The 24,404-nt window shown below is 38.2% G+C and overlaps 1 protein-coding gene across 2 annotated transcripts in view; it reads right to left on the reverse strand.

Moving 5' to 3' along the window:
* Positions 1-9: 9 nt before the first annotated feature.
* Positions 10-24,404, reverse strand: part of CMSS1 (cms1 ribosomal small subunit homolog) — a 74,240-nt gene continuing 49,845 nt past the window's right edge. Inside the window, exons 2-11 of one of the 2 annotated variants that reach the window (XM_048944703.1) lie at positions 20,702-20,863; positions 19,729-19,826; positions 15,175-15,246; positions 12,417-12,546; positions 9,543-9,602; positions 8,717-8,819; positions 7,268-7,328; positions 6,366-6,453; positions 4,753-4,841; positions 10-1,146 (exon numbers count right to left, since the gene is read on the reverse strand). In XM_048944703.1, coding sequence (XP_048800660.1) covers positions 1,063-1,146; positions 4,753-4,841; positions 6,366-6,453; positions 7,268-7,328; positions 8,717-8,819; positions 9,543-9,602; positions 12,417-12,546; positions 15,175-15,246; positions 19,729-19,826; positions 20,702-20,756 — 840 coding nt within the window. In that variant the 5' untranslated portion in view covers positions 20,757-20,863 and the 3' untranslated portion in view covers positions 10-1,062. The remainder of the gene's footprint in view (positions 1,147-4,752; positions 4,842-6,365; positions 6,454-7,267; positions 7,329-8,716; positions 8,820-9,542; positions 9,603-12,416; positions 12,547-15,174; positions 15,247-19,728; positions 19,827-20,701; positions 20,864-24,404) is intronic. The other variant, XM_048944694.1, reaches the window with a different exon arrangement.

The following is a 24,404-nucleotide window of genomic DNA, read 5'->3' on the forward strand; positions in this document are numbered from 1 at the left end:
GGAAAAGCTTATATATTTATTCCTGCCCCACAGTACAATAGCACTTGTTAAGTCTTATTCATTTGTGTGGATACTGCCAGCTATACTAGAATTTGTGTAATCTCAGATTCATCATTTCTTCTCCCTTCACTTCTATAGTTGCCCAGCTAACAGACATGGGATAAAAGAAAAGACCTATTCCAGTTCACTGGATGCCACTGAGGAGGACTGGAGGGACTGAGAGTGCTGGGTATACAACACTACTTTGTAAAACCAAATAAACTTTCTTAACCTGCATTCATTGCTATTAAGAAGCAATTTAAAGTTCTAAAATGCTTCGTATTGTTTAGCACAATAGGGAAATTAATTCTAAAAATGTCTCATTTGGATTCTTCCAAGATGCTGACGATTTGCCTACCTCTATTCATCTTCTTTTTCCATGCAATAAATAAATAAAAAAATAAAAGCACCCTTCTACTCACAATTACAGAAGAATCACCCACAGACAAGCTGTTTTCAACTCCAATGGACAAAAAGTAGAATATTTTTTGAAGACTTCAACAGTTTAATCACAATAAACTCTCAGTTTGCTAGACAGATACTTTAAACATAATTTATCATGTAATGACAAAAAAATAGGATTTGGCCAGCTGTAGAGCAGATGAGAGAAAAATACTTTTTTGCCAAATTGCTGAAATTCAGATATTTCCAAAGCTATTTTAAGGCAAGAACTAGCTTACCACTCCTATGAGAGAAAGAGGTAACTGAGAATTGCATTGTACAAAGACTTTCACACTCACTTTTGCTCTTAAAAATGGCATGTAATGGTAAATCTTGTGGGTGAAAGCAATATACATTTAACTTTGCTTTTGCACTGCCTGTACAATAAAAGACTACCAATAAAAAAGTACAAATAAAACTTCTGTTTTTATTATTAAAAGGAACCTCAGAATAAAGTTACACAGCACATTCTTTCTGCATCAATTATCTCTGAAAAATCAAAATTCTTAATCACCATTGACCACTTGCAGACAGGATAGAAGTAAAATGAACCTGTAAGTCACTTCCTTGTGGGTAAAACTATTAAAAGAGTCCCAGCTTCACAGACCCCTCTCTGCACAGCTTTATAATCCTCATCTCGAGTAGGTCGATTGTTTCTTTCTTTATCTGAGGAAGACAAAATTCAAAGAAAGCATCAAAGTTTACTGGCAATGCTTTAGCTAAACACCATGATTTTATTTATTTACTCAGGTATCTTACTGTAGAACTAGAAATTAAAGGAGAAGTTCCCATGCAAGGCCCTTAGCTCTACAATGGTTCCATTTTCCTAGAATCACAGGATATATTGAGTTGGAAGGTACCCAGCAAGGATCACTGAGTCCAACTCCCAGCCCCAAACAGCACCACTCAAAATCCAAACCCCATGTCTGAGTGCTGTCCAAAAGCTCAGTGCCCTGGGCAGGCTGTTCCATGCCCAGTGCTTTCTGGTGCAGCCCCTGTCCCTCACCCCCAGCTGCCCTCCCCTGACGCAGCTCCATGCCGTTCCCTCAGGCCCTGTTGCTGTCACACAGAGCAGAGCTCAGCGCTGCCCCTCCGCTCTCCTCATGAGGGGCTGTAGGTGGCCATGGGGCCCCTCCTCTAAGGTTTACTGTGCAGTCCTAAGGTACAACAACAGCTCATACAACACAGCTACACAGTAATTGGCACAGCTGATTAAACTTGGCAGAGCAAGAGATACACCCTGGGCTGCAAGATTTCTGTAGGATTTTACAGTGTATCAAGCGTTATCAATGAGTCCAAGGGTAGTCCTGCACTGTAACAGCCACACAATGTTTGTGGCTGAGACTCCTGAATGAAACTGAGCATTCAGGTGTAACTAAGCCACATGCAAAGTACTTTGGTTTACAACACGGATACGACTGTACCTTACTGCTTATCTAAAGATCAAAAACGAATGTAAACAAGGGCAAGAATAGATGACATATTTCAGCAGGAACTGAAGATTTGCTCATCATGGCAAGCCTAGAATTTCCTTGTAGCTTCATTCTTCCTGCTCGTGAATAACTTCTTTCTGAGCTTTCCTCAGGTTTATATCCTTCTGTGCACAAGAATGTGTGATGTAATAAAGTCTATCTAGACTATATTTCTAACAAACCCTTTTGCTTTAATAAAACCTGAAACTTGCTCAGTGCTTACATTGCTTCTAGAAGGAAATAATAAACAGTTAAGCAAAATATTTGAAAACTATATGTGAATCTTACAAAAAAGTAATTTGAAGAGTTGAGACAGGTCTGTATTGTTATCAATCGCTAAAGAAAAAAACTCCAAAGAGAAAAGTTTGTCCTTTGGTCAGATTTGAAATTACACCATCAATTTTTATGTAAGCCTTTACATTGTATTGTAATTCAAGCTCATAAAAACAGAGCCCAGTAAACTCATTCATTCGACCTTTGGTTTCTTTGTGAAATTACTTCCTTCTCTCCTTTGTTTGCTTAGGATGAATGCAATGAAAGACAGAAAAACAGAAAAAAGAATCTAACAGCATTAATGAATGAGATATTGAGGCAACTGAAAGAGCACTGGTTATCCTTTCAGTGAATACAATGGGATACAGGACTGTCATGGGGAAGGATTCATGTATTTCTAAACATATATACACATTTCAGATTACACCACTCTGTATATTATTCTCCACTAAAGATGAGATGAGGACAGGAACAGCAAGCAGTATGCACCTTCAAAATGAAGCAATGGACTTTCCCATGAGTAGACAAGAGGTACGTATTCTTCCAGCTGTTCCTGTTTTCTGCACATTTCATTATGCAGACAAGTATAACTACATTAAAATTTAGCACTGTAACACCTTAAACATATAAAGATATTACTGACAAAACAAGATTTGCAATGGAAACGTGACACAATGCCTTTTTTCCAATTCTAAAGCACAATTTTGCCTCCACAATTGATTTAGGATAAAGAAAAATAGAACATTGAATTGCCAATTTTCATGCTGGTGGAACTAAAAATCACCTCTTTGAGTAACCATATGACTATTATTATCATGCATTTGACAATACTTCTAAAGATAGAAGAGTAAGGATCCGCTGCTTACTGAGACTGTAGTTCGTATTTTAAGTTTGCAAGCTGCTAAACATACCACTGTCTTCTACTGCATTAAGGTGCACTATTTCAAAAACATTAGCTGGATATTTTTTATTACGGATATTTCTTAAAAATAACTTTCAGGAATCTATGTGCTGTCTCCAGCAGGAAAAAAAAAAAGCTGTAAGGTACTCCACTTACATTGCCCAACCTGTCAAAAATCTTTGTTTTAACTGAGGTAAGGGCAGATTTGATGACTTTGCTTTAATCACATTCACTATTCTGTAACCAAATATAAAGGACCTATCCTTAGGTTAACACTATGTCCAAAAGTGTAAGATTCTTTCTTGGTTTTATCTGAAACTAAGCCTGGATATTGACTTCTATAATTTCATGGATGGTCATTTTCCCTTAACAAAATAGAGCCGAAGTCAATTTGACCTGTATTCCTAGGCAGACATGCCAAAATGCTGTGATGCCTCCTACGGAGAGCTGAACAAGTTGTTTCAAACTTGCAATATCCCCAAATCAAATGTTAACAATATAATATTTATTTCTTTTTCAATGGATCACCTGTAGGATACTGTGCGTATATTTATTTCAGCTGACTCGCAAAAATCTGTCCCAGTGGCAGCAGCACTTGTACTACTATCCTGAGGTAACATGCCTGTGAATGCAGGTTCTCTGGTGTTAAAAAACTTACAAATAAGTGCTAGCACTGTACAAAAGATTCTCAAGCATTTACCACAAGAGGGAGCCTCCTTGCCTCAGTATGCAAAGCTGTTCTTTTCCCTGCTTCATTTTGGCAGTGTGTTTTTTGCAGGGTGCTTTATCCAAGATTATTAGAAAGTTGCATCTTTGTGTGTGGGGAGGGACTATAAAATACGGCACGTTCAAAGATATAGGCAGGTGCAGAGTAGGAATAATGACTGACCATTTATTTCACTTGTGAAACAGCTTCCTATCTACATGAATGGAAGACTTTTCCCAGTATGGAATGCATATCAGCCTGTGAAAATGTATAGTGAAATGGGAGTTCTCTAGCAGAGACCACTAGAGCAATCCACCTCTTTCTGCTGGACAGACACCAGCTGATGGCCCACAGCATATGGTAAGCATATCTTGTCATAGCAATTAATGTGGAAGTTGGATTATAGAATTAAAAAGCATGGGGAGCTATCTCAAAAAAGAGTCTACAAATAATGTATAGTTCTACATAGTTTGCAACCTACCTCTTTCCAAAAAAGGAAAAAAAAAAAAAAAAAAGAAAAGAAAACTAACTATACAAAGTTATTTTACTCTCAGAGACCAATAAATGCCATCCAAAGCTGTATTTAGTTTTTGTGGAAACTTTTTTTTGCATGAAGTCCTCTTACTGAATTTCCCGGGAACAGGCAGAACAACTATTTAGCAAAAACAGCAGAAATTCACAGCACAGCTGTATTAGTCACAGCTGTGACCTGTAACAACAACAACAACAAAAGGAACCAACTTCCTCAAGAGGTAATTTTGAGATCCGAGAGTACAGATTTTCAAGTGAAACAGTGACTTGTTTTTGCATTCCTAGACTGCTAAGTCTGCTTTACAGAAATAAATCCTTACTGACCAAGGCACTAGAATCAAAAGCACTGAGTACACAGAATATTATATATACAGGTGCTCCTACAATACCTCAGGGATATCCATCATTCTCCTTAGTTTCTGATCTCTCCAGTTCCAATCCAGAATAATATATTTTGTGGAGTTCAAACATAGGCCATCTAAAAAAGACAACATAGCATGTGCTTATCAAAATTATTTTTTATGTTTTACATCTTTTGCTGTCTGTTCCCAAAGAAACTAATCTCTGAACACTACATTTGTGCTTGGAAAACTAATGCAGTGACACTGCAAACTCCTTTAACCACATAATCCTATGCCTTTTTGAAAGATAAACACAAAAGCAGAACTGTTGCCAGGCTTGTCAGGAGCTAACATCCTGCCAGCACATAATTCCTCAAGCTTCCTCTTGATGAAACCACAAGAGTTGAATTTCTACAGCTTATGAGGAGCTGGTAAGTTACAAGGACCTTAGCCTGAAAAATCTTATTAATGTGAATTGATGGTGTTTAGGAATTTAAAGGATCAAGTGCTATGTGAATGTGAGTCAGGTCAGTGGTGCTGTTGAAGGATTCCTTCATTCTCCAAACAAATTCTGTTGAAGGAAGAAGGTCCTTTCTGAACCTGCCCTCCAGTAGTTCTCCTATTTTTCCCTGGTCTTCTACATGCTGTCCACAGTTCTGCATATCACTTTTTACTCCTCTCCGTTTTTCAGTGACCTAGCACTACAACACTAAGCTGTCAAAAAAGGATTAGACACCTTGTGTCCCTACATGAGTTACATGGTAATATGCCAAAGTGTTGAACAGCAACAATGTAACATTGGTGAAGGACATAGCGAAAAAAAAATATGCTATTCCTGTACCCCACTGGAAGGAGCTTTAGAGTTCAAATCTACAGACAGACCCTAACCAAGAAATCATAGTTGGGGAAAGGCAGTGCTTAGAAAGAGAAACGGAAAGAATCGCCTTATCTTGTCATTTTTGTTTGTTTTAATTTGTGCATGTGGTGTCTACTGAGTAAGTAAAACTGGAAAGAGAAAAGGACATTTATATACTTGATTTTATCATGCACAAATCATAACTAAAATCAGCAAGCAGATCTTGTCCACCCCATACAAAAATTTATGCTGAGCTCAGAGTGACATATGATACGACGACTTCTGCCATTACTTCCTTTTGATTTGCTTGCAGTGTTTGGTTTCCTGGAACTTTAAATCTTACATGATGGTTTTGCAATCATTTTCAAGTCAGCATAAATCAGTATTCCTGCCAAAGGAGGAAGTCCTCCACCTTAGCCTGTTCATTACCTGATTTTGTGTGCATGCTGGTTTTGTTTTAATTGGGATCAGTTCTAATTGGGATCAGGTCACTGAGCTGCCAAACATACCCTTGTGCTAGAACAAGAGACAGGATGGGGTGACTAAGTGGGTACTGATTGTGTGAGAGGCACTACTTTGCCCTTCTCTTGTAACACTGATTTATTCCAGCTTAAAGTGTTTATTAAATCAACTGTTATTAACTGACCTCATTCTGACTGACACAGAAGAGGAAAAGCAAAACTGCAGAGCTTAGTTCCTAAATCTATGGACTCATACCAACCTAAGCCCTTCAAAAGCTAAGTCTCACTTCCTCTGAGATCAAGTGTAGGATAACCCGTTGATAAAATCCTCGTTTTTCTCCTACCTTGCTCCACCAGTGCTTTTATCCTCCCAGGAGTTCCAACTCCAATGTGGAACACACCTTTCTCCAACATATTCATCTGTTCTTTTATCTGATTTGAAGAAAGACAAACCACAGTGAAACCACAATTGTTTCAAATTTCTTCTCAAAGAACATCTCCAGGCTGGAAATAAATCCAAGATTATGCAGTATCTCTTTCTAGACTACTATCAAGTAACAAATGCTATTCATTTATCAAGCTATCAAGCTATCAAGCTGATCTTCTGGGGAGAGCGTAACAGTCAGCAGGGCATCACAGTTCTTTAGAATATTTTCAGTTTTGAATAACTGCAATTGCACCAACTATTTCTGGAAGTGAGAACAGTAGGTTTTCTTCTGTATTTAAACAAACTCTCTGTAAATATTTGGGAAACTGACAAATCTGACTTAGATCAAAACTCCCTCAAGATGATGACATTGGAAAAAATGAAATAAAGCAAGTGACATTTGTGTTTGACAGTATTTATATCAAAGGCTAAATTTCCACTTATTACTTCCCATATTCCCACAGTTTGTGCTTTCCAGCACGTATGAATACTGGATAACTAGACAATTTCATCAGCATGTGCAAATGTGGATGCTTTTACAAATGCGTGAGTCTTCGATTTAAACAGGTAAAATACATTTGAATGAGCATGTCACAGCAATGTGGAATATCTTTAACACATAGCAAATGAATAAACATTTATACTCTGCACAGGATTTTGCCAGAATTACTGGAGATGGTATTTGGCTGGACTTCTCCAAGAATCAAAACCTGGAGAAAGAAACGCTAAAATGAAAGGCACTGTTGTTAAATGTATTAAAAACGTGGTTTGACACTAGATAGTTGTTCAGTTCTTCTGTCACTTTTGCAGCTTTCTTACCTTTATGTGCTTTGCAAACAACTTCAGAACTCTGCAGTCGCCTTTAAATACTGTCATTGACCTAGAAATAAGAAGAAAAAGAAGAAGGAAATGCAAGTATCAGGGCTGAGATTAAGACCACACAGGAGGAAAACAAAACTAGCCAGGATTTCTCAACATACTTGAGAGACACAGTTCCCCCAGTGACCCACACTAGTACTGTGAACACTACGTATGGTCTCCCTTCACTATTTGCAGTGATAAACAACTGGACAAATACAATAGCAGATATCACTAGAGGGCAATATTGCTCAGATAGCTTCTCAGATAATGTTGAATAGTTACAGCTTGTGCTTCCACAACTAACAGTTCAAAACTGACTAATCATCAAATTGTAATTAAAAACTGCTCTGTTACTGACATATAGGCATCAACAAACATATGCACGCAGGCAAAGGAAAGAGCTGTGTGTGTATGGATGAATGTACATTTTAAAAAATCTTCCTGAAGCATGGCTGCTGGGAAAACCTAGCCTGCCACATGTTTTCCTGGTCAGATTGTCCAAATTCCAGAGGACCAAAACTCATTAGTCTGAAAACTTGACTTATTCTTTTGATGCTCTATTTGAGTATGCACTAAGAACTCCATGTTCTGTATTAGTCAAGGAGGGGACTACACAGTCAGTATTTATGGAATGTCATTTAAGACACTTTCTCTGCATGCTTTTTGTGGTGAGCCAAGTTTTCAAACTTCTCTTGTGCAAGGCTAAAGGTTATATACAAGTATACAGACAAACCACTCAGATTCTAATATCTGCATACAGGAGCTGAGCACTACAGGCACATCTACGACATCAATGCTTTTAAGTGCAGCATAAACTTCTCAACTCTTGCTTGTATGTTGTACAGAAAGATAGTCTTAGGAAGCAAGGTCAAGACACAGTTGACAGTCACGAAATCTCCAAGGTATACGTTAATTCATCAAGTCTTTTGGAATGAATAGGGGAGGAGAGAGAGGAAAAAGGAGACATGGACACAGATACGGAGGCACTCAGGCCAGACACATACATTGCCATTTGAGGCTATGCAATGCTTTGTTTCATTGCTTTTGGTGCTATCAGCATCATGGCCTTACAGTCATGACTTCTACTGCTGATTAGGACGCCTTGTGGGTTTACTTTGTTCCCACGTATAACACGTTGTGTGTTCCTCCCAGATTGGTTACACTTCAGTTTTGTTTTTCAACAGAAACAGTGCTTCCATGCAACTGAACTACTAAGTGTTACTTTAGGCTAAAACCAAACACCGCACTCCCACAGTTTAAAGCAGCAAGGGATATTGCATCAGTTTCAGTCAGTAAATTTGTTGGCTAGCAGAGAACAGTGTCCCAGTTTTGCCTTTATGTCTGTGGTTCCAAGACAAAACCTCTGACTGACAGCCAACCTCAGCAAAACGTTTGCTATCAACATACTTCATGAGTTCCAAGGAACGAAGGGCAGAACTGCAGATAACCAGCATCACCACTGACTTCTTCTCCTTGTGGTTTTTACGGAATTTTGCCCACTTAGGACAGACTGAAATGGAAAAGGCCACATACACAGTCAGAGAAAGTACTACTTATATACATGCCACAATTTTATATTGCAAGAGTACATGATGAATGGTAGCCAGCAACAAGAACACACATGCTGACTCCTATGAGGTCTGGATCTCTGGCAACACTTTTACATTTAGTCATGGCTGAGAAACTGGAAAATAAAACACCCAAGATAGATAAAATACAGATACATTGTAATGCTGAACAAATTAGACAGCATTAAAAATAAATATTTGGTTAGGTGACATGCCCACTGTCTTCATTTGACACATAGGGTAATTTGTACCAGGTAAAACCAATTGAAACATTTACCAAACCAGGAATTCTCTGCAAGAGAGAAAATAATTCTCTTGGTTCAAGTAAGGAGGCAGTGGCAGAACTATTACTGTAAGATAATACATATCTACTCAAGAAGCCACAACAAACAACTTACGACAAATAATACAACAAATAGTTTGAAGAAACTCTAAAACATTTAGGTCCAAAACAAGAGTTATTTTGTAAAAAAAAAACAAAACAAAACACCTCTCATAGAACAAGCAAGCAAACAAATGAAAAAAAAAAAAAGTCACCACCCTGGAAATTATTAATGACACATAATTAAAAATATTTGAGAGTGCAGATAAAAGCTGTAATAATAGCACATAAATAATGTTTTTCATACAACTTCCATTTCATCCAGACCAACATTTTAACTTACTTTCTTTCAGGTATGAAGAAAAACTGTGGGTGAGGTCATTGGCTGGCAAAAAGCAAGAATCTGAAAACATAAAGGAGAAAATATTTTTGTTGATGTATTTTTAACAACAGAAAAATAGAGCTTAAATGTGTGCAACACAGTTATTAGTTAGTTACATTGATGAAATCATATGTGTGTTAAAATTCATCATCAATAAATTACTTTTTGTGAAAAAAGACTCAAGAACACCTCATTTTACTGAGGCTTTAAATTGGGTAAGTCAACAAGGGTAACACCTTACCACCCATTTACAATTCCTCCATTTTATCCTACCATTAAATTCTGAACACAGGGCTGCCTAAGGGTGATCACATGCTTTAAAACAATTTTCCATATTTTTTTCTTTTTTACCACAATCAAGCAAAGGTTTTAGCCAAATGTGTAAATGCAAGAACCTACCAATAAGTGAGATACTGGCCACTCATCCGTCAGTGAGCTGGCTTTACTTTCTGGTCTTGCATATTGTGGCAAGTTACCTATAAGTACTAGCCATAACGGTAGCACCTATATTGCACTGTGACTCCTGTTTTCATTGCCCATGGATTGCCTATCTTTTACCTATGCCATTAGGAAGTAAATCTGAAAAGGACCATAGGTGACAGACATGCTATTTGCCTTTAAGGTCCGTTATAGGGGAAACAAAAAAAGACAACGTCCCAACTAAGGTAGTCAGGAAAGTCCTTTTCTCTAGTGCCTATATAGAAAAAGTAGGTTCTTAAAAAGTTGATTCAAAGTAGATGGCCTGAAAACTTGCCATAGCTGTTATAGGTCTTTTGCCTAATGGAACAATATTCTCCCTCATAGCATCAACAACCCCATCTTTGGGGACTCACATATTTGCTGCCATTTTGCATGAAGCACTGCACCTCAGAGTGCCTCTCTCTGGAATGAGATGTTTGCTCATACATTTTAACTAAATTAAAGAGGTTTCCCTACACACGCTATTTATGCTCATGTGGATGGCACATTGTGCTGATGCTGGCACTGTCAGTCCATGGTTTCTACCAGAACAGAGAGTGTGACAAACTTGGCTTGTAGCTGGAGCCTGCCTGTACAGTTTCTTGAGAATAGCCACTTTCCATCACTATATCCTTCATTTAATTGGTGTTGTCTTGCAAAAAACTTCTATTTTTCCCCAATCCTTTCTATTAAAACCAAAGATTGACATTTACTGGGGCTTCAGCTCCAAAGGAAGTTGAATGTGTACAACTGAAGCATCAACAGCTGATTTAATTTTTAAATTATGTTTAAAAGATGCTTGTGATGCTGGTGGGGAAGGGCAAAGACTGGTAGAGTATCATAAACATTTGGTGGTAAGAGGAGAACTGTAATCACCCACCATAGTCCTTTTCCCTGGTGGACAAAATACATTAGCTGTTGTTTTGCTGTTCTGAATACACTGACATTATTGACTAAACAATTCAGAAGGTGTTTTCTAAAGCATACGAGCATCAGTTACTGACTTTTCATCAACACTCCAGCAAAACTGAGTATTAACAACTTTTATTTAAAATTTCAGAAAGGGGGGAAAAAATCCACAGCTTCAGCATGCAGCAAGAGATCATGCTGCCTATAAGCCCGACCTTCTGCACTGTGTCAGTTAACAAGAACACACAACTCTAAGTACTTGCTTATTTGCTCGGTGCTTTGACGTGAATGACTTGACAGCTGTAGAAGTTTAGTGAACTGCTTGGCTTCTCAGCCTCCAACTCCCAGCACAAAAAGAAAGATAAAAAAATCCCCATCCAACCCAAGAGCCATGTGGAAATGGATCACTTCACTAACCTAAACACCTCTTTCAATAAGAAAGAAACCAAAGCAATTTATTATTTGCTAAATCTCTACATGCCTAGAAATATTTAACATAAGCTTTTGAAAGCAATCTACATGGGACTTCTCCAGGTTTTCTTGATTCAATAAGAAAGCTGAACCTGGCCCAAAGAAATAAGGAAAGGTCAACATAGACTCGTGATCCTAAAGAGAAGCATACTTATTAGAAAGCCAAGCTTAAACATTAAAAGAGAGAAATCACTGGGCTAGAAGGGTACTAGTTTAGGGATAGGTCACCTACAGTTCAAGAAGTATTAATATGTGCAGATTTGTTACCAGACAGTTTGTTCTTCACATGCGCTCTCAACAAATAATGGAATAATGCCTAGAAAATGACAGTGCCTCTTCATCTCTAGAGTAGGAGGCAGAGAACATTGCCTTAATCTCTAATGCAATCTCAAGCTGACAGACAGAAGCTACCCCTGCTCTCTCCTGCTTTGACTTTTCTGTCATTAGCTTTGAACTGGAGACAGAGTAAAGGAAACCAAGAGGGTCAGAGTCATGGTTAAAACTTGTTCATTTTCAACTTGGACCAGAACTACCACCTTTTTTTCCATGCCACTCCCTGAAAATCCATTGTGTTCAATATTTCATAACCACACCAGAATCACATTTTGTTATTTCTTTGTCTACTCCTCTCAGTCTTCCTATTACATATCTGGGTAGACGTGGATAATCCCAGAAATGAAATATATTTTCACAGTCTTTCTCAACCAGCATCATGGAACATACTAATTAGGAATCACACAATTTCTAGTAGAAAAGCAAGCTTCTAAAATTAGTACCTTTTTATAATAAGACACATTCTTACTCGGATTTATTTCAAAGAAATTAATGCCTCTTCTTAGAAGCAAAGTAATAAATGGTATATACAAACATTTCAATAAAAGATTACATCTCACAAGGCTTGTCCCAAAAGTCTCCTTTTTTTCCTACAGAAAAACAACTTATTAGTGTCATGGAAAAAAATATATATATACATATATATAATATAGGACAAGTTACCTGGCAGCTTTAATTCCTCTATTTCAATCACTGAACGTTTTGTACCAAAATGTTGACTAAGCAGATTCTGTAGATCCTCAGGGACACCAGGTTTTGGAGGAGATTTTTCCAGAACATCAGAAATTTTCTTCTAAAAAAGACAAATAACAACGTATGTTATATCTACCATAGCTGCTCTTAGCATAGATAACAACACTGTAAATAAACATATGTGAATTCTTCCATAACTTCATACAGTGAATTGCATTAACAAAAGCCTGACTAGAAAAAGGTCTTCTAACAGGACATGATTCCCACTGTCTTTAGGGGTAACACAGACTTCAGGATAAAGCTCAGACACTTTGACACAATGGCCTGGGACCCTGAAGACAGAAACTCTTGTTCACTTACCTAAAACACTGCTGTAACAAAAACATAACTGAAAAACACTTTTGTGGGTTTTGCTGTTGAAGCAGTTCGAAAATTGAGTTTTCTCATCATTTGTTTTAATTTATTGTTCTTAAAGCATTAATCATAGGAATCAAATAATACCTTAAGACAGCTATATTTTAAGTTAAACAGGGTAACTATCCATCTCTTTGGGAAGAGAAGATGGTTAACTAGATTCACAATATACATTATCACAAAACCCATAACAAAATTGAGTTTAAAGCTCACCAAACCAGAAATCAAGCAGAAGGAGTTCAGCAGCTGTTTTACTCTCCCAAAACGCCTGATTTTTCAAACCTAACTAGTATTTTGAGCTTGGAGAAGAGTTCATAACAATTATGTTTTATGCCTTAGAATGTTAGCAAGTAACAGGTTTGAATTTTCACTAAAAAGAAGCTGCTATCATATTTTTTTAACATAATTAAATTGGATGATAAAGGGAGAACAGCCCAGGATACCCATTATCTGAATGATCCGTCAGCATTTAAGAATACAGCAGATTTTCAAGGATAGAGACATTCTGGAGAGAACAGCATGGATCTGAAGCCTTTCTTATTCTCACTGAGAAATTAGTCATTTGTGAAAGGACAGCTTGCAGTTTCTCAGCTGCACAAGCTAAACTGAACTTGCTGTCATATAGATGAGTGGGAGTATAAGCCTAGAAGTGAAGAGCAGAAGGACAGCATGCCTCCAACAGAGCATCTGTGAAGAAAAGTGATCCTGCAGAGAGACAAAGTGGGCTTGGAACCACTTTTAGCAGCTGTGGAGGGGTGGTGGGTCACTGCAAGGCTTATATGTTCCTCTAGGTTGACCTTTGGTGTGGTCCAAAGGTTGATCTATGGTAACTGGAAGACTCTGCTGTGGACTTCCAGCTGGTTGGCTTCTCTGGTACCTGAATCTGCAATATTATTTCTCAAGCTTCACCACCATTTGACACTCACATTTTTCTGCCTTGCAACAATTGCCTCTCCTAAGCATGGCCACAGGCCACCTACAGAACATGCATGAGGTCCACAAATGAGCTCCTTCTTTGTTATTCCTAGCAAATATAAAAGGCAGAGCCCTAAGGAGAAATGCTCTTCTCCAGCTCCAGCTTCTTCAGTGACCTGCATTTGGGAATCATTGGTTTAGCAGACAATAACACAGAAGTGCTGGGCTCATTTCACTTGGTAACTCAGTGTAAGCTGTCATTCCTCAGGACCATTATGTCATTTACTGGGCCACTTGATTCCTCCAAAAAAATTATCGTACTCTTGAGAGGAGAAGCCTGATACTAATGAGAAAGTCCATAAGAGTAAGGACACCTGAACAAACTCTCTTCCTTTGAGGAGAGCTATGGGGAAATGGTCCTAACACAGGAAGTTTTACTATTTTTCTTCCAATTTGTTCCAGATGCTTAAAAGCAAAGGTGTTTTTTGTGTTTCCCTTTTTTCTTTCTTTTTTTGCTTGTTTCCCCCCTCCCCTCCTTTTATTTAGTGAGAAGAGTTTGATTGGAAACAATGGATCAATCTGACAAATATTTCCTGATGCATTTGCTAACAGGCTGTGTGCATCATTTAAGAGGCCTAGCCTCAGTGAAACTAAAGATGTAACCAAATGCTTGTTGTTTGCCTAGGAATGGGGTCTTTTTCCTAGGGCTGCTGCACCATTCTCTGGTGGAATGCTTTCACTTGGCAGAAGTGGATCAAGCTCCATGGTCACTTCTGTCAGAGCTGCTTTGAAGGCTAAATTCAACTCTGCCCATTCACCGGCTGATTAAGAGGCCTGACATAACCTAAAAAAGCCACCCTTGTGAGGGAGCCAAGTACTTAACACAGGCTGTCCCAAAAGACAATTAACTTGCCTAGTGCCATATTATTTCCATCTAGACAGCAGACTGCTTGCTGTTGAGTGAAGATGGAGCACAGCCAGACGGTCAGCCCAGAGTATTTATTTATATACTTATGCCAGGAGAAGAGGGAACAGGGACAGTTCTAGATGCAAAGGATGCTGGAGCCTGTTCACACAGCTGAATCAGGGCAGATGCTGCAGAAACTGAATTGCCATCTTTCTTTGCCAGTTTCATTTTCCTGGTGTGCCACACATGCAAGGTGGGTATAAATAACGCACAACCCTTGCGAGGAGCATAGGCACAATTCTGCAGTTCAGTTCATGTAACGAATGGATAATTTGACTGAAGTCATAAAAGCGGAGATTTTTATTCTTCTCTAAAATAAAGGCTGCAACACTACGTAGCTTCACACACCAACAAAGCTGACCCAATTTGGAATCCCACAACAGCAGGCACACCCACTGCCCAGTCCCCAAGTACACCTCAGGGCACTCATACCTTCTTTCGCTTCTTTGCTTTTAGAGTGCTCCCTGGTATTTCTTCAGGCTGACTTAGAAAACACTCTGTAGGCTGCAAAACACATTTTAAAAAGAAGTAAAAAAGAAAGGTTCAGTATTAGATATCTAATCACCTGGGGAAAATTAAACATCACCACAGGGAGGCAAGAGAAAACACAGGAATGCTAGGCAAGGGAAAAAAACAAAACCAAACCTTCCTACCTGTAGAAAGGTCCAATTTCTTACAACGCCCTATATCTGGAGTAATTCTGGAATTGAGATTTATGTTATTGTAACCAAGAGAAGAATAAAAGAACAGAACGCTGAAACACACAGGTTGTAGACATGCTTCCAGAAGATGGTGAAAAGCAGCTTTGATAAATTAAAAAAAAAAAAGGAAAATACGAAGAAAATATTTCAACAACCATATACTTTTAATCTCTATTACTGTGCATGATCATTTTTCTAAATTTTTTCAGTAACACCTTAAAACAACCCAGCCTCGTGCGAGCTTTCAGATGGTGCAAGATACCATGGAACTGAATGACAATAAATGGAAAATATCAATGCTCTGAATTTCCTTTGACATTTGCAAAGCAAAATTTAGGAAAACGTGTTTCAAATTTGTTCTGCTCCATTCTTTCTTTGCCTCCCCATAACAGACAGGGTCAAATATGCATAAGAAAAATACATGTTGCATTTCAGAATAATCTTCATCCAGCACATGTTGCAATTATTAACCCACTTTTGTGCCTGAGCAAGCAGGCTGAAGTGATCCATTTGTAAGAGTCCCTGCTCACATAAGCCAAGGTTAGGATTTCTCTGAAAGACAAACCAGAAGGAATAAGGCACAGATTTATAAGCACAGCAATTCTCTTTCTTTCTGAGGGATGTCCACTTTCTGGTAACACAAATGAGTCTGTATTATAAAAACTTTTTAACTTCATAGGTGATTTGCCAAAGTGCAAGGGGAAAATGAACTTCAAGAAAGAAATCCTTGATACTAGGATGCATTTGGCTGGAAAAATCTGCTTCTGTAAGAAATAGTGAAGACGACTCATCACAAGAAACATTAGAAAAACTCAGAGTCCAGTAGTGCTCCCTGGGGTGGGCCTGGAGGAAGAGAATGAGCAGAAAAGAGTCTGATCAAAAGCCAGAGAAGCTGCTCCTTCATTCCCTTTTTAGGGCACCTACAGCAGGGCCAGAGAAAAATTAATAAGAGGTTCAGAACAGCTGAGCCCCTCTGAGTGCTTCCTGTGCTGCTGTCACAGCAGGAGGGCCCTTCATAATCACTTGTTCTACATGAGCCTGGCCAGCATGTCTGTGCCTCTCCAAACCCACTTTCCTATCTTCCCCGCTTCCCCTGATAACTCAGATATAGCAACAAGGGAACCACCATGCTCCTTGCAAACAAATGACCTATTGATTGCTCCTGTTTACTGTGCTGTGTGATACAGAGTCATGCACTTGCTGAAGCAGTAGTTATGTATAAAAGCGGCTCTGAAACTGTCTGAGGCTTGAAATGATACTGAGGAATTACCACAGCAGATGTGGCTGTGGGGACTAAATAGAGCCAGTGAAGCACTTGACAGATAGGGCTGGAATATAACACAGCCTGGATCAATAAGAACTTGTGACAGGGACGGTATCTTGCCATAACAAGTAAAGATTTGTCCCCACTGTTTTGTCAGGAATAATCAAAGAACTAACTGCAAGCACAAACTCACTTCATTTAGAAAAAGTGTTTCAGGATTAATGTTTCATGATTTAAATATATATATATATATATATATATATATATATATATATATATATATATATATATATATATATATATATATCTGTCCTGTCTCAGATTCTAGCGGTTATAAGAAGAACACCATACATTTCTTTGTTCCTAGCCCTGCTGTTAGCATTCCCAGACATTGAGACTGAAGCACAGCTACCTTCTGCCTTAAGTTCCTGATCTATCCTTACGTATTCCAGCTGTCCACAGACACTTGAAGACGACTTGCCAGGTGTTACTATCATAAATTCCATGTTTGACATTAGATTTTATGCAGAGAACAAGCCTTTGGATTGATTTAGTCATGAGATACTATCAAGAAACCAAAAAGCTAAAAAATGGGCCAACCTGAATCTCTTTCTTCCCATAGAATATGATGGATCCTTATCCTAGCTAACATCATCACTATTTATGACCCTTTCAGTATAAAGAAAAAAGCCTTGTTCACTTTGAGCCCACTTCTTCCTTCACGTGCTGTATGAACTGTTTTATATAAATCTCCAACTCCATGCACGCTCCCAACCTGTATATATGTAAAGAAGGAAAAAAAATAACAGAGCTGAAAAATAATATATATATTAGAAACAAAATTTTCTGACTGGAAGCCTTTTATTCAAATGCTTAAAAGTGTCATGGACTGGTTTCTTCTCTGATGACAGTGTATAGCCCTCTCTTTCAACTGCAACTGAAGCACACAGCAGGCTTGCTTCCTCAGAAAATCATGTTAGGACTCAAAAATCCCTTCTTCACAGCAACATATATAGGTATTTAGGCATGGCATGCTGTTAGCAAGTCCTATTCAGACATTAGAGAAAAATAAACTTCACGGTGGTGAATGGCTGTAAATCTACGCGTCTTTGATGATCTGTAGTCTAAAATATTTAAGTATCTGATCTAACTGAACTTCTGACCCTTAACCAAATATTAGCTGCCTACCTACTCATGCAATAGTTGTTTGCATGGCACCCTTAGGAAAATGTCATTTACATGCTTTTCTTATGCAAGACACAAAGCAGACAACCTGCTGGTTTTTGACATGGCTCCCCTGTGCTCTGTGTTTTTATGCTATTTTTATATGGAAGTTCTTAAAATGCAGAAAACAGGAAATTTATGCTGAGACCACTGATTTATGAACTAAAATGTCATAAATTCCTTGTTTGTTAATCATAGACAGAACATAAAATATTTCCTGTATTATATTTCTAACACAACTTTTTTCTTAAGAAGTTGCCAAGTTACTGGAAATTCAAATGTAAAGTGAAAACATTCTTGCATGTGTGTGAAAGTTTACATTCTAGGTCAGCCATGTACTCTGACTTTTGGAGCCTGTGACAAAGTAAACACATCAATGCTCCATTCAGATTGGAGACAAATTATTCATCTCATTGCAATTCTGTGGACAGTCTGCAGACTGGAAACATAAATGTTCATAATTCTGTTTGGTTGTCTCCTGACTGGCTTTAGCATGCCAAGACCACTGCAGAATAGCTTCCAGCCTGTGAATAAGGCAGAAATGAGTGAGTAGGATAGACTGTTAGAAGAACTGAAACTACGAACTACTAGTTTCCTTTAGAGAAAGCTTGTAAACCCAAACTTTGCAAGAGTTTTGCTCTAAAAGATGTGCAACAACACAGGCAACTGAGCTCCCAAAAAATCATTGCCTCCAGTTTTATTGTTAAACATCAACTTAGCATGTTCCAAAATACAGACCAATGTTCTTTATATTACCAAAAGAGTTGCAGCAGGAGGCCGACTGCAGCTGAGCAGACCCAGTCCTCCTCAGCAGGGTAATCTGTGTCAGAGATCCTTTCTAATGTTCTCACAGAATGGGCAAAGCAACTCCTCCAAAAAAAACCACATCTTAACTTTGTTCTAAATACGTAAGTGAATGTAGATGCGATTTAAAAAAAAAAAAAAAAAGAAAAAGTTCCATAGGCATCCTCACTGAGTTGAATTCCTTGCATTTGATGTTCAGATAAGGCATATACAAAGGCTTGCTCCTATATTACTTAGTTTTCTCCTTCCTGATCAAAATGTGGAATCAGTTGAGACATTTGACTCATTTCACCTTTGGTCTCTTTGGAAAGACACCAAAACATAATAAGTACTACACTTCTCTGTTACTAAACAAAGAACAGAGTTACAAAGGATTTTCATTTGGGCTATTGGCTAGGCATCATACAGTGAATTTACTACTGACCTAGGGTCTAAATTAATATCCATACTCTCAAGGAGAGATAGTCTCCAATGTCATTTTACCAACTTGACAGCCATTCAGTCTATACTACTCAATGATACATGGAAGGCAGAAGAAATTAACTTTCAAACAAGAGACTCCTTGAAATAAGCTGGTCTAGATAATTCTGTCCTGCTAAAGCGATGCTGACTGAGAAAGACCTTGCTGCCATTTCCTGGATATATTCTGTGTAAAGCAAAACAACATTTAAGACACAGCTTTGAGGACTTTCTGTGTGCAGGGAAAGGGAAAAGATAAGGGAGAAGGACACAGTAGCACTACTCAGGCATTTATCAGTAGGCATTCTCTTAGCTGGAGACAATCATGGCATCAAACAAAAGTTATTATCAAAATGCACTTGGAGACCACTTCCAAATAATGCAAAAATAATTTAAAAAATATATAAAAATCCTATCATATGATCAGATAAGGCAAAAAGTGAAGAAAATCATCCTTTTATAGTGAATCAGTGGGGATTACATTTCACTTGCAATATCATCTCTATGGTCTACACAACTGCTAAACTTACATACCTGTTTTCTTTTCTTTGTCACGGCAGGTTTGGAATCAGGACCTTTATATGTTGCTGTCTCATCACTTGGTTTTTCAATTGCTTCATCATCCGAAGCATCTAAGGAGAAAAAAAAAACGGAGCTTTCATTTATGTTTTTCACTCATCTTCTATTTTTGCATTCAAAAATAGGAGTAAGATCTTCAACTGCAATATTTTACAAATCATATAACCTTAAGATTAGCAGTAAGTACAGCTGGAATGGAAAATTTTATCATTTTAGAAAACTAGTATTTGAAATTTATTTTAGGAGAAGTTCCAGTTTTTGCTTCCTCTTCAAAATGCTTAATCTTGCAGGATATATTTCTGTATCCTTCTAGCATGTTGTATAATCAGTGCCATCTGCAGCTACCCTCACAGGTAGAAAATGTGTAATCTATCCATAAACCTACGTGAAATAAACCTGCAGTGAACAATGGAAGAAGATGTTTTCTGAAGAGCTCCAGGACCTCAAACTCCATGACATCTCTCTGTGTTATTCCTGAACAAGTTAAATATGATCTTTGATCTATAGCTCTGTACTTATGTAGTTACAGCTCAGTTGGATCATTGAGAAGAATACATAATTCCAGTTAAATGTGCTGATATTCCTTTTGGAGTAAGTCATCACCTTCTACAAGGAGAAGTCTTGCAGATGGAGGAAGAAAAAAATCACCTCTCACCAATGCACACACACACGAATAACACAGAAAACACCCCAATTTCCATCTAGAATTTCAGAATGCCTGACACTTAATTATCTGCAAGAGGAAGAATTCTAAGATCTGCATAATCTCCTACTGTTTAAAATATATATGAACATTTTCTGTAAGCACTTTTTAAGGTAAAGGCACCATTCCCACAGTTTAAGCAAAATGTCCACAACTATAAGAAATTCTTATGTTCTGAACAAAAACTATTGAAATTAAAATGTCTCCACTCATACTCTTATTCACCTGTTTTGTCTACAGAGTACTTTGGGGAAGAAAACTGTACACACGGACACATCATCTGTTTAACTGAATAATTAGAATTCTTGATCTGGAATATTTCAACTTTTCCTTCCCCTTTGCTGGATTTAGTGATTCTTCAGACTACCCATATGCTGAAGTTGGAAGCTGCCAATTCAAAGATAAAGTTATTTATTTTGAATAGGAACAGTAAAATTCCATAAGCATCACACAAAGTATGGAAGATCTGACTACCAATCATTATATAACGTCTGTGCAATCACTAGCAGTAAGCAGAATAAAGAGAAGGCCAGAGGACAAGTAACATAAAATCAACAATGGCCATAGCTTCTAAAATCCATAGTGGTAACAAGCTCTGTATATAAATCTGCCCAGAAAATGGTGTCTTGCAACTGCCATTCCTTATCGCACTTTGAAAAGCTTGAGTCACAGTCAGCATCCTAAAATGGAGTTATGACAGCTTTTAAGAGTTTTCAAAAGTTTGAGAACTTAAAGCTAGCAATCAGAGAAAATCAGTGAATATTTTAGCAGGTTGGGTGCCATTTATCATGAGATCTCATTTGATATAGATTAGATTCTTGGCAAACTGCAATAGATTTAGAAAGACAGTGGCATTAGAGAAAAAAAAATTGTAAACAGTCTATGACCACAAAAGTATAAGATCCCATGTGAGGCAATTTGCTGATGGCAGAGGAATAGCAGGGATATCCCTCATGTTAGCCCCTGCCACAGGCTAGCTGTAACATCAACGTGTCCCTTACGTAGCTGCAAAGTCCTGTCCTCTGAGGGAAGGAATGGAGTCAGATTGACTGAATTACTGAGCAGCCATTTAGATCATGAGCAAGAAGACTGATTGCCTCTGCGCAGTAGTACTATGGCCACTTCTGCTGAAACACGGCTGTTTCTGTTCCAAGAGTGTCCAGCCGACATCAGCTGAAGGAATAAGATTTTCTGAGAAAGTTTATTAGCTACTAGAATTCAAAAGGAGAAAGCATTCCAAAGCCTACTCCTATTTTTTATTTTTTTAATTCAATTTTATCAATGGTGACATGGGTTTACTTCAATATAAATTATTACAAATGTATTGTTAATACACTCCAATGTATTTAGTCCTGTACACAGGGCAGCAGGTGAAGATACAAATTTGAAGATTTCTTTCTTATGGTAGAGCTCAAATATCTGTGGCTCCGGACTGGGATTTTACTTTCTCTCCTTCCAAGGAGCCTGATGCTCCTCTATCACATATCTCTCTGCACAACACCACCTTCTTCCCCATGGTCATCCCCTTCCAAAGTCTCTGAGCACGTGAATCTTTTGTCACTATGGAGTTTCAGGTATTCATCAGAAAAAGCTCAAAAATTGTATCATCCTTCATACTCTTCAAAGTTCAAAACGCGCCTTAGTCACTTAGTGTTATTGCTCTGCTTGATCAAGGGCTTGTTTCCTTCTATGTCACCCTCTTCCCAGCAAATTGCTTATGCTGTATTTTGGTAGAGCAGCTTCTGGGTGTGAGAGTCCATTGGAGACTTTCATATAATATAATTTCATGTAATTCGTCTGTCTCTTCCGACATGACTTGAAGAGATGCTTGAGAGATGTCACCTTTTATACATACCAGTTATGCAGTCTTGAAGTCCTGGCTGTGCTCCATCCAAACAGACTGTATATAGACCATTAAAATGAAGAACACCCAGGAGATCAGAACTAGTCCCCCTCTTTGTCCTTGCTCATCCCTATTTGAGCCTCAAACACCATTTCTAAGTCTATCCATCCGTGTCTCATTGAACTGAATTGCTGAGACAGCTCCTTCTTAACCTATTCACTCCACATTGGAAATAAATGAGAGCAGCATTAAACAACTAATGGAAAAATGTCTGGGATCTTTAGGCATTCCTTTTTAAAACCCACTTGGCATGTTCTGAAAGGCAAACAGGGGCAGCCTAAGTTTTAAATAACCTCTTCTCTTTCTCATAACTAAAAGATACACCGCTGATAATAGCAATCTAAAACTGGACAAATGGTTTCCATGATATGAAATAGCCTGACAAACAATGTGCCACCTGTTCACTGCCCATCTGAGTTACGGGCTGCACTTCATGATGCAACGCCCTCCTCCACTATCAGCTGGGAACAAAAAAAAAGAGGAATCCAATGCCCAGCCCCAAACTCATCAAACATCTGCAAAAGTGGTTCCAGTTTGTGAATCTTTCTGCAGAATTGGATTATTTTACATCATACAAGCAGTATTTTTTTGTCCGTTTCATTAACAGTCACTCACATCTCGGCTGAGGTGGGAGCTTGCTTTAAGCTGTGATAGTCTGTGACACTGCGTCAACTCCTGTATGACAGGAGGGTTTCATTCTAGACATTCAAGTCCCACAGGCCAGACCCTGCCATTCTTGCTCACATTAAACAGTGCATCTCCCTATGCAGATAGTTACCTTGAACTCAGTGAGGTTATCCACAAAATAAATCATAACTCAATGTGAATAAAAGTAGAGGCATCCAGCTCACAGATTTCAAACACCCCCATATCAGCAGTGCTGCTTGCCCAGCTCTGAGGTGTGAAGCTACCCAGGAGACTCTTCTACGTCCAAAAAGAAGAGGACAAATCCTTCCTTAATAAACAGTTGACACAAAGGCAGAAGCTAATTGATTAATGCAATATTGACTTTCATCTCTCTTGTGCAGATGAGTGGGCAGGCACTCCTGGAACACACTGCTGAAGGGGCAATGCTGCTCAGCACAACAATCTCTTGCATCTGCTTTCCTGTAATGGGCAGACATTATGGAACCACAAGGTCACCAAAGCCTAAATGATTGTGTAATGTTCTTGATATAAATAAGAAGGTGAAGTGCTCTGGAATTTGTGTTTCTCTCCCATGCTATCCATCAACACTGTGGCACACACTAACAGGCTTCCCAGTCATTAGGTAGTTATATTTCATTTTGCTTTGAACCATGCTGAGATGGAAAATACATTTACACTTAACACCCTGTGCCATGAATAGACTTTCTCACTTATGATAATGATCACAGTATTTTAAATTGATTCAGTCAGTGTAAGGATTTTTAACTTATAAATTCAATATACGTACCTACATCTCAGTGCATCAGTAGGTATACTGAGTGTATACATATACATGCATTAATGCAGAAGCATGTAGATGAATGTATATACATACATAAAGAAGCACTCAGACATTTTGATAATTTAATGGGTTCCCTTTAGATATACACTGTATTAACAATTACCTCCATAAAGAATGCATATTTGCTTTGTCCTTTATTCCACTATTTTAAAAGCAGATGAAGCTTTAATAATACAGGAGGTAACAATACAAGCTTTTATGTGAATGCACTTTTGTTCATACTAGCTAGCACATACAGTTTGTGCTTGCTGTTGTATCTCGTCACTATTGACACTTTCAACTTCCACAGTGCCATTCTGCTAGTATGAAGTGGTGAATACAGGAGTTACAGTGACCACAAATATAAATAGCTCAGTCTTTTAAGGACTGAGCCTAACTGACTGGGAAAAAAAAATATTATTTTGCTTATGTAAGCAAAGACACCTGAGAGAATACTTTCTATTAGTTTGGGATATTTCTTTTTTTCAAACCTGGAAGCTCAGTGAGATCAGACATTTCTTTGGCATTCAGAAGACCTCCAGCAAAACAAGGCGCTA

Source organism: Lagopus muta, chromosome 1 (assembly GCF_023343835.1).
Source record: "Lagopus muta isolate bLagMut1 chromosome 1, bLagMut1 primary, whole genome shotgun sequence".
In the NCBI taxonomy this organism is placed as follows: domain Eukaryota; kingdom Metazoa; phylum Chordata; class Aves; order Galliformes; family Phasianidae; genus Lagopus; species Lagopus muta.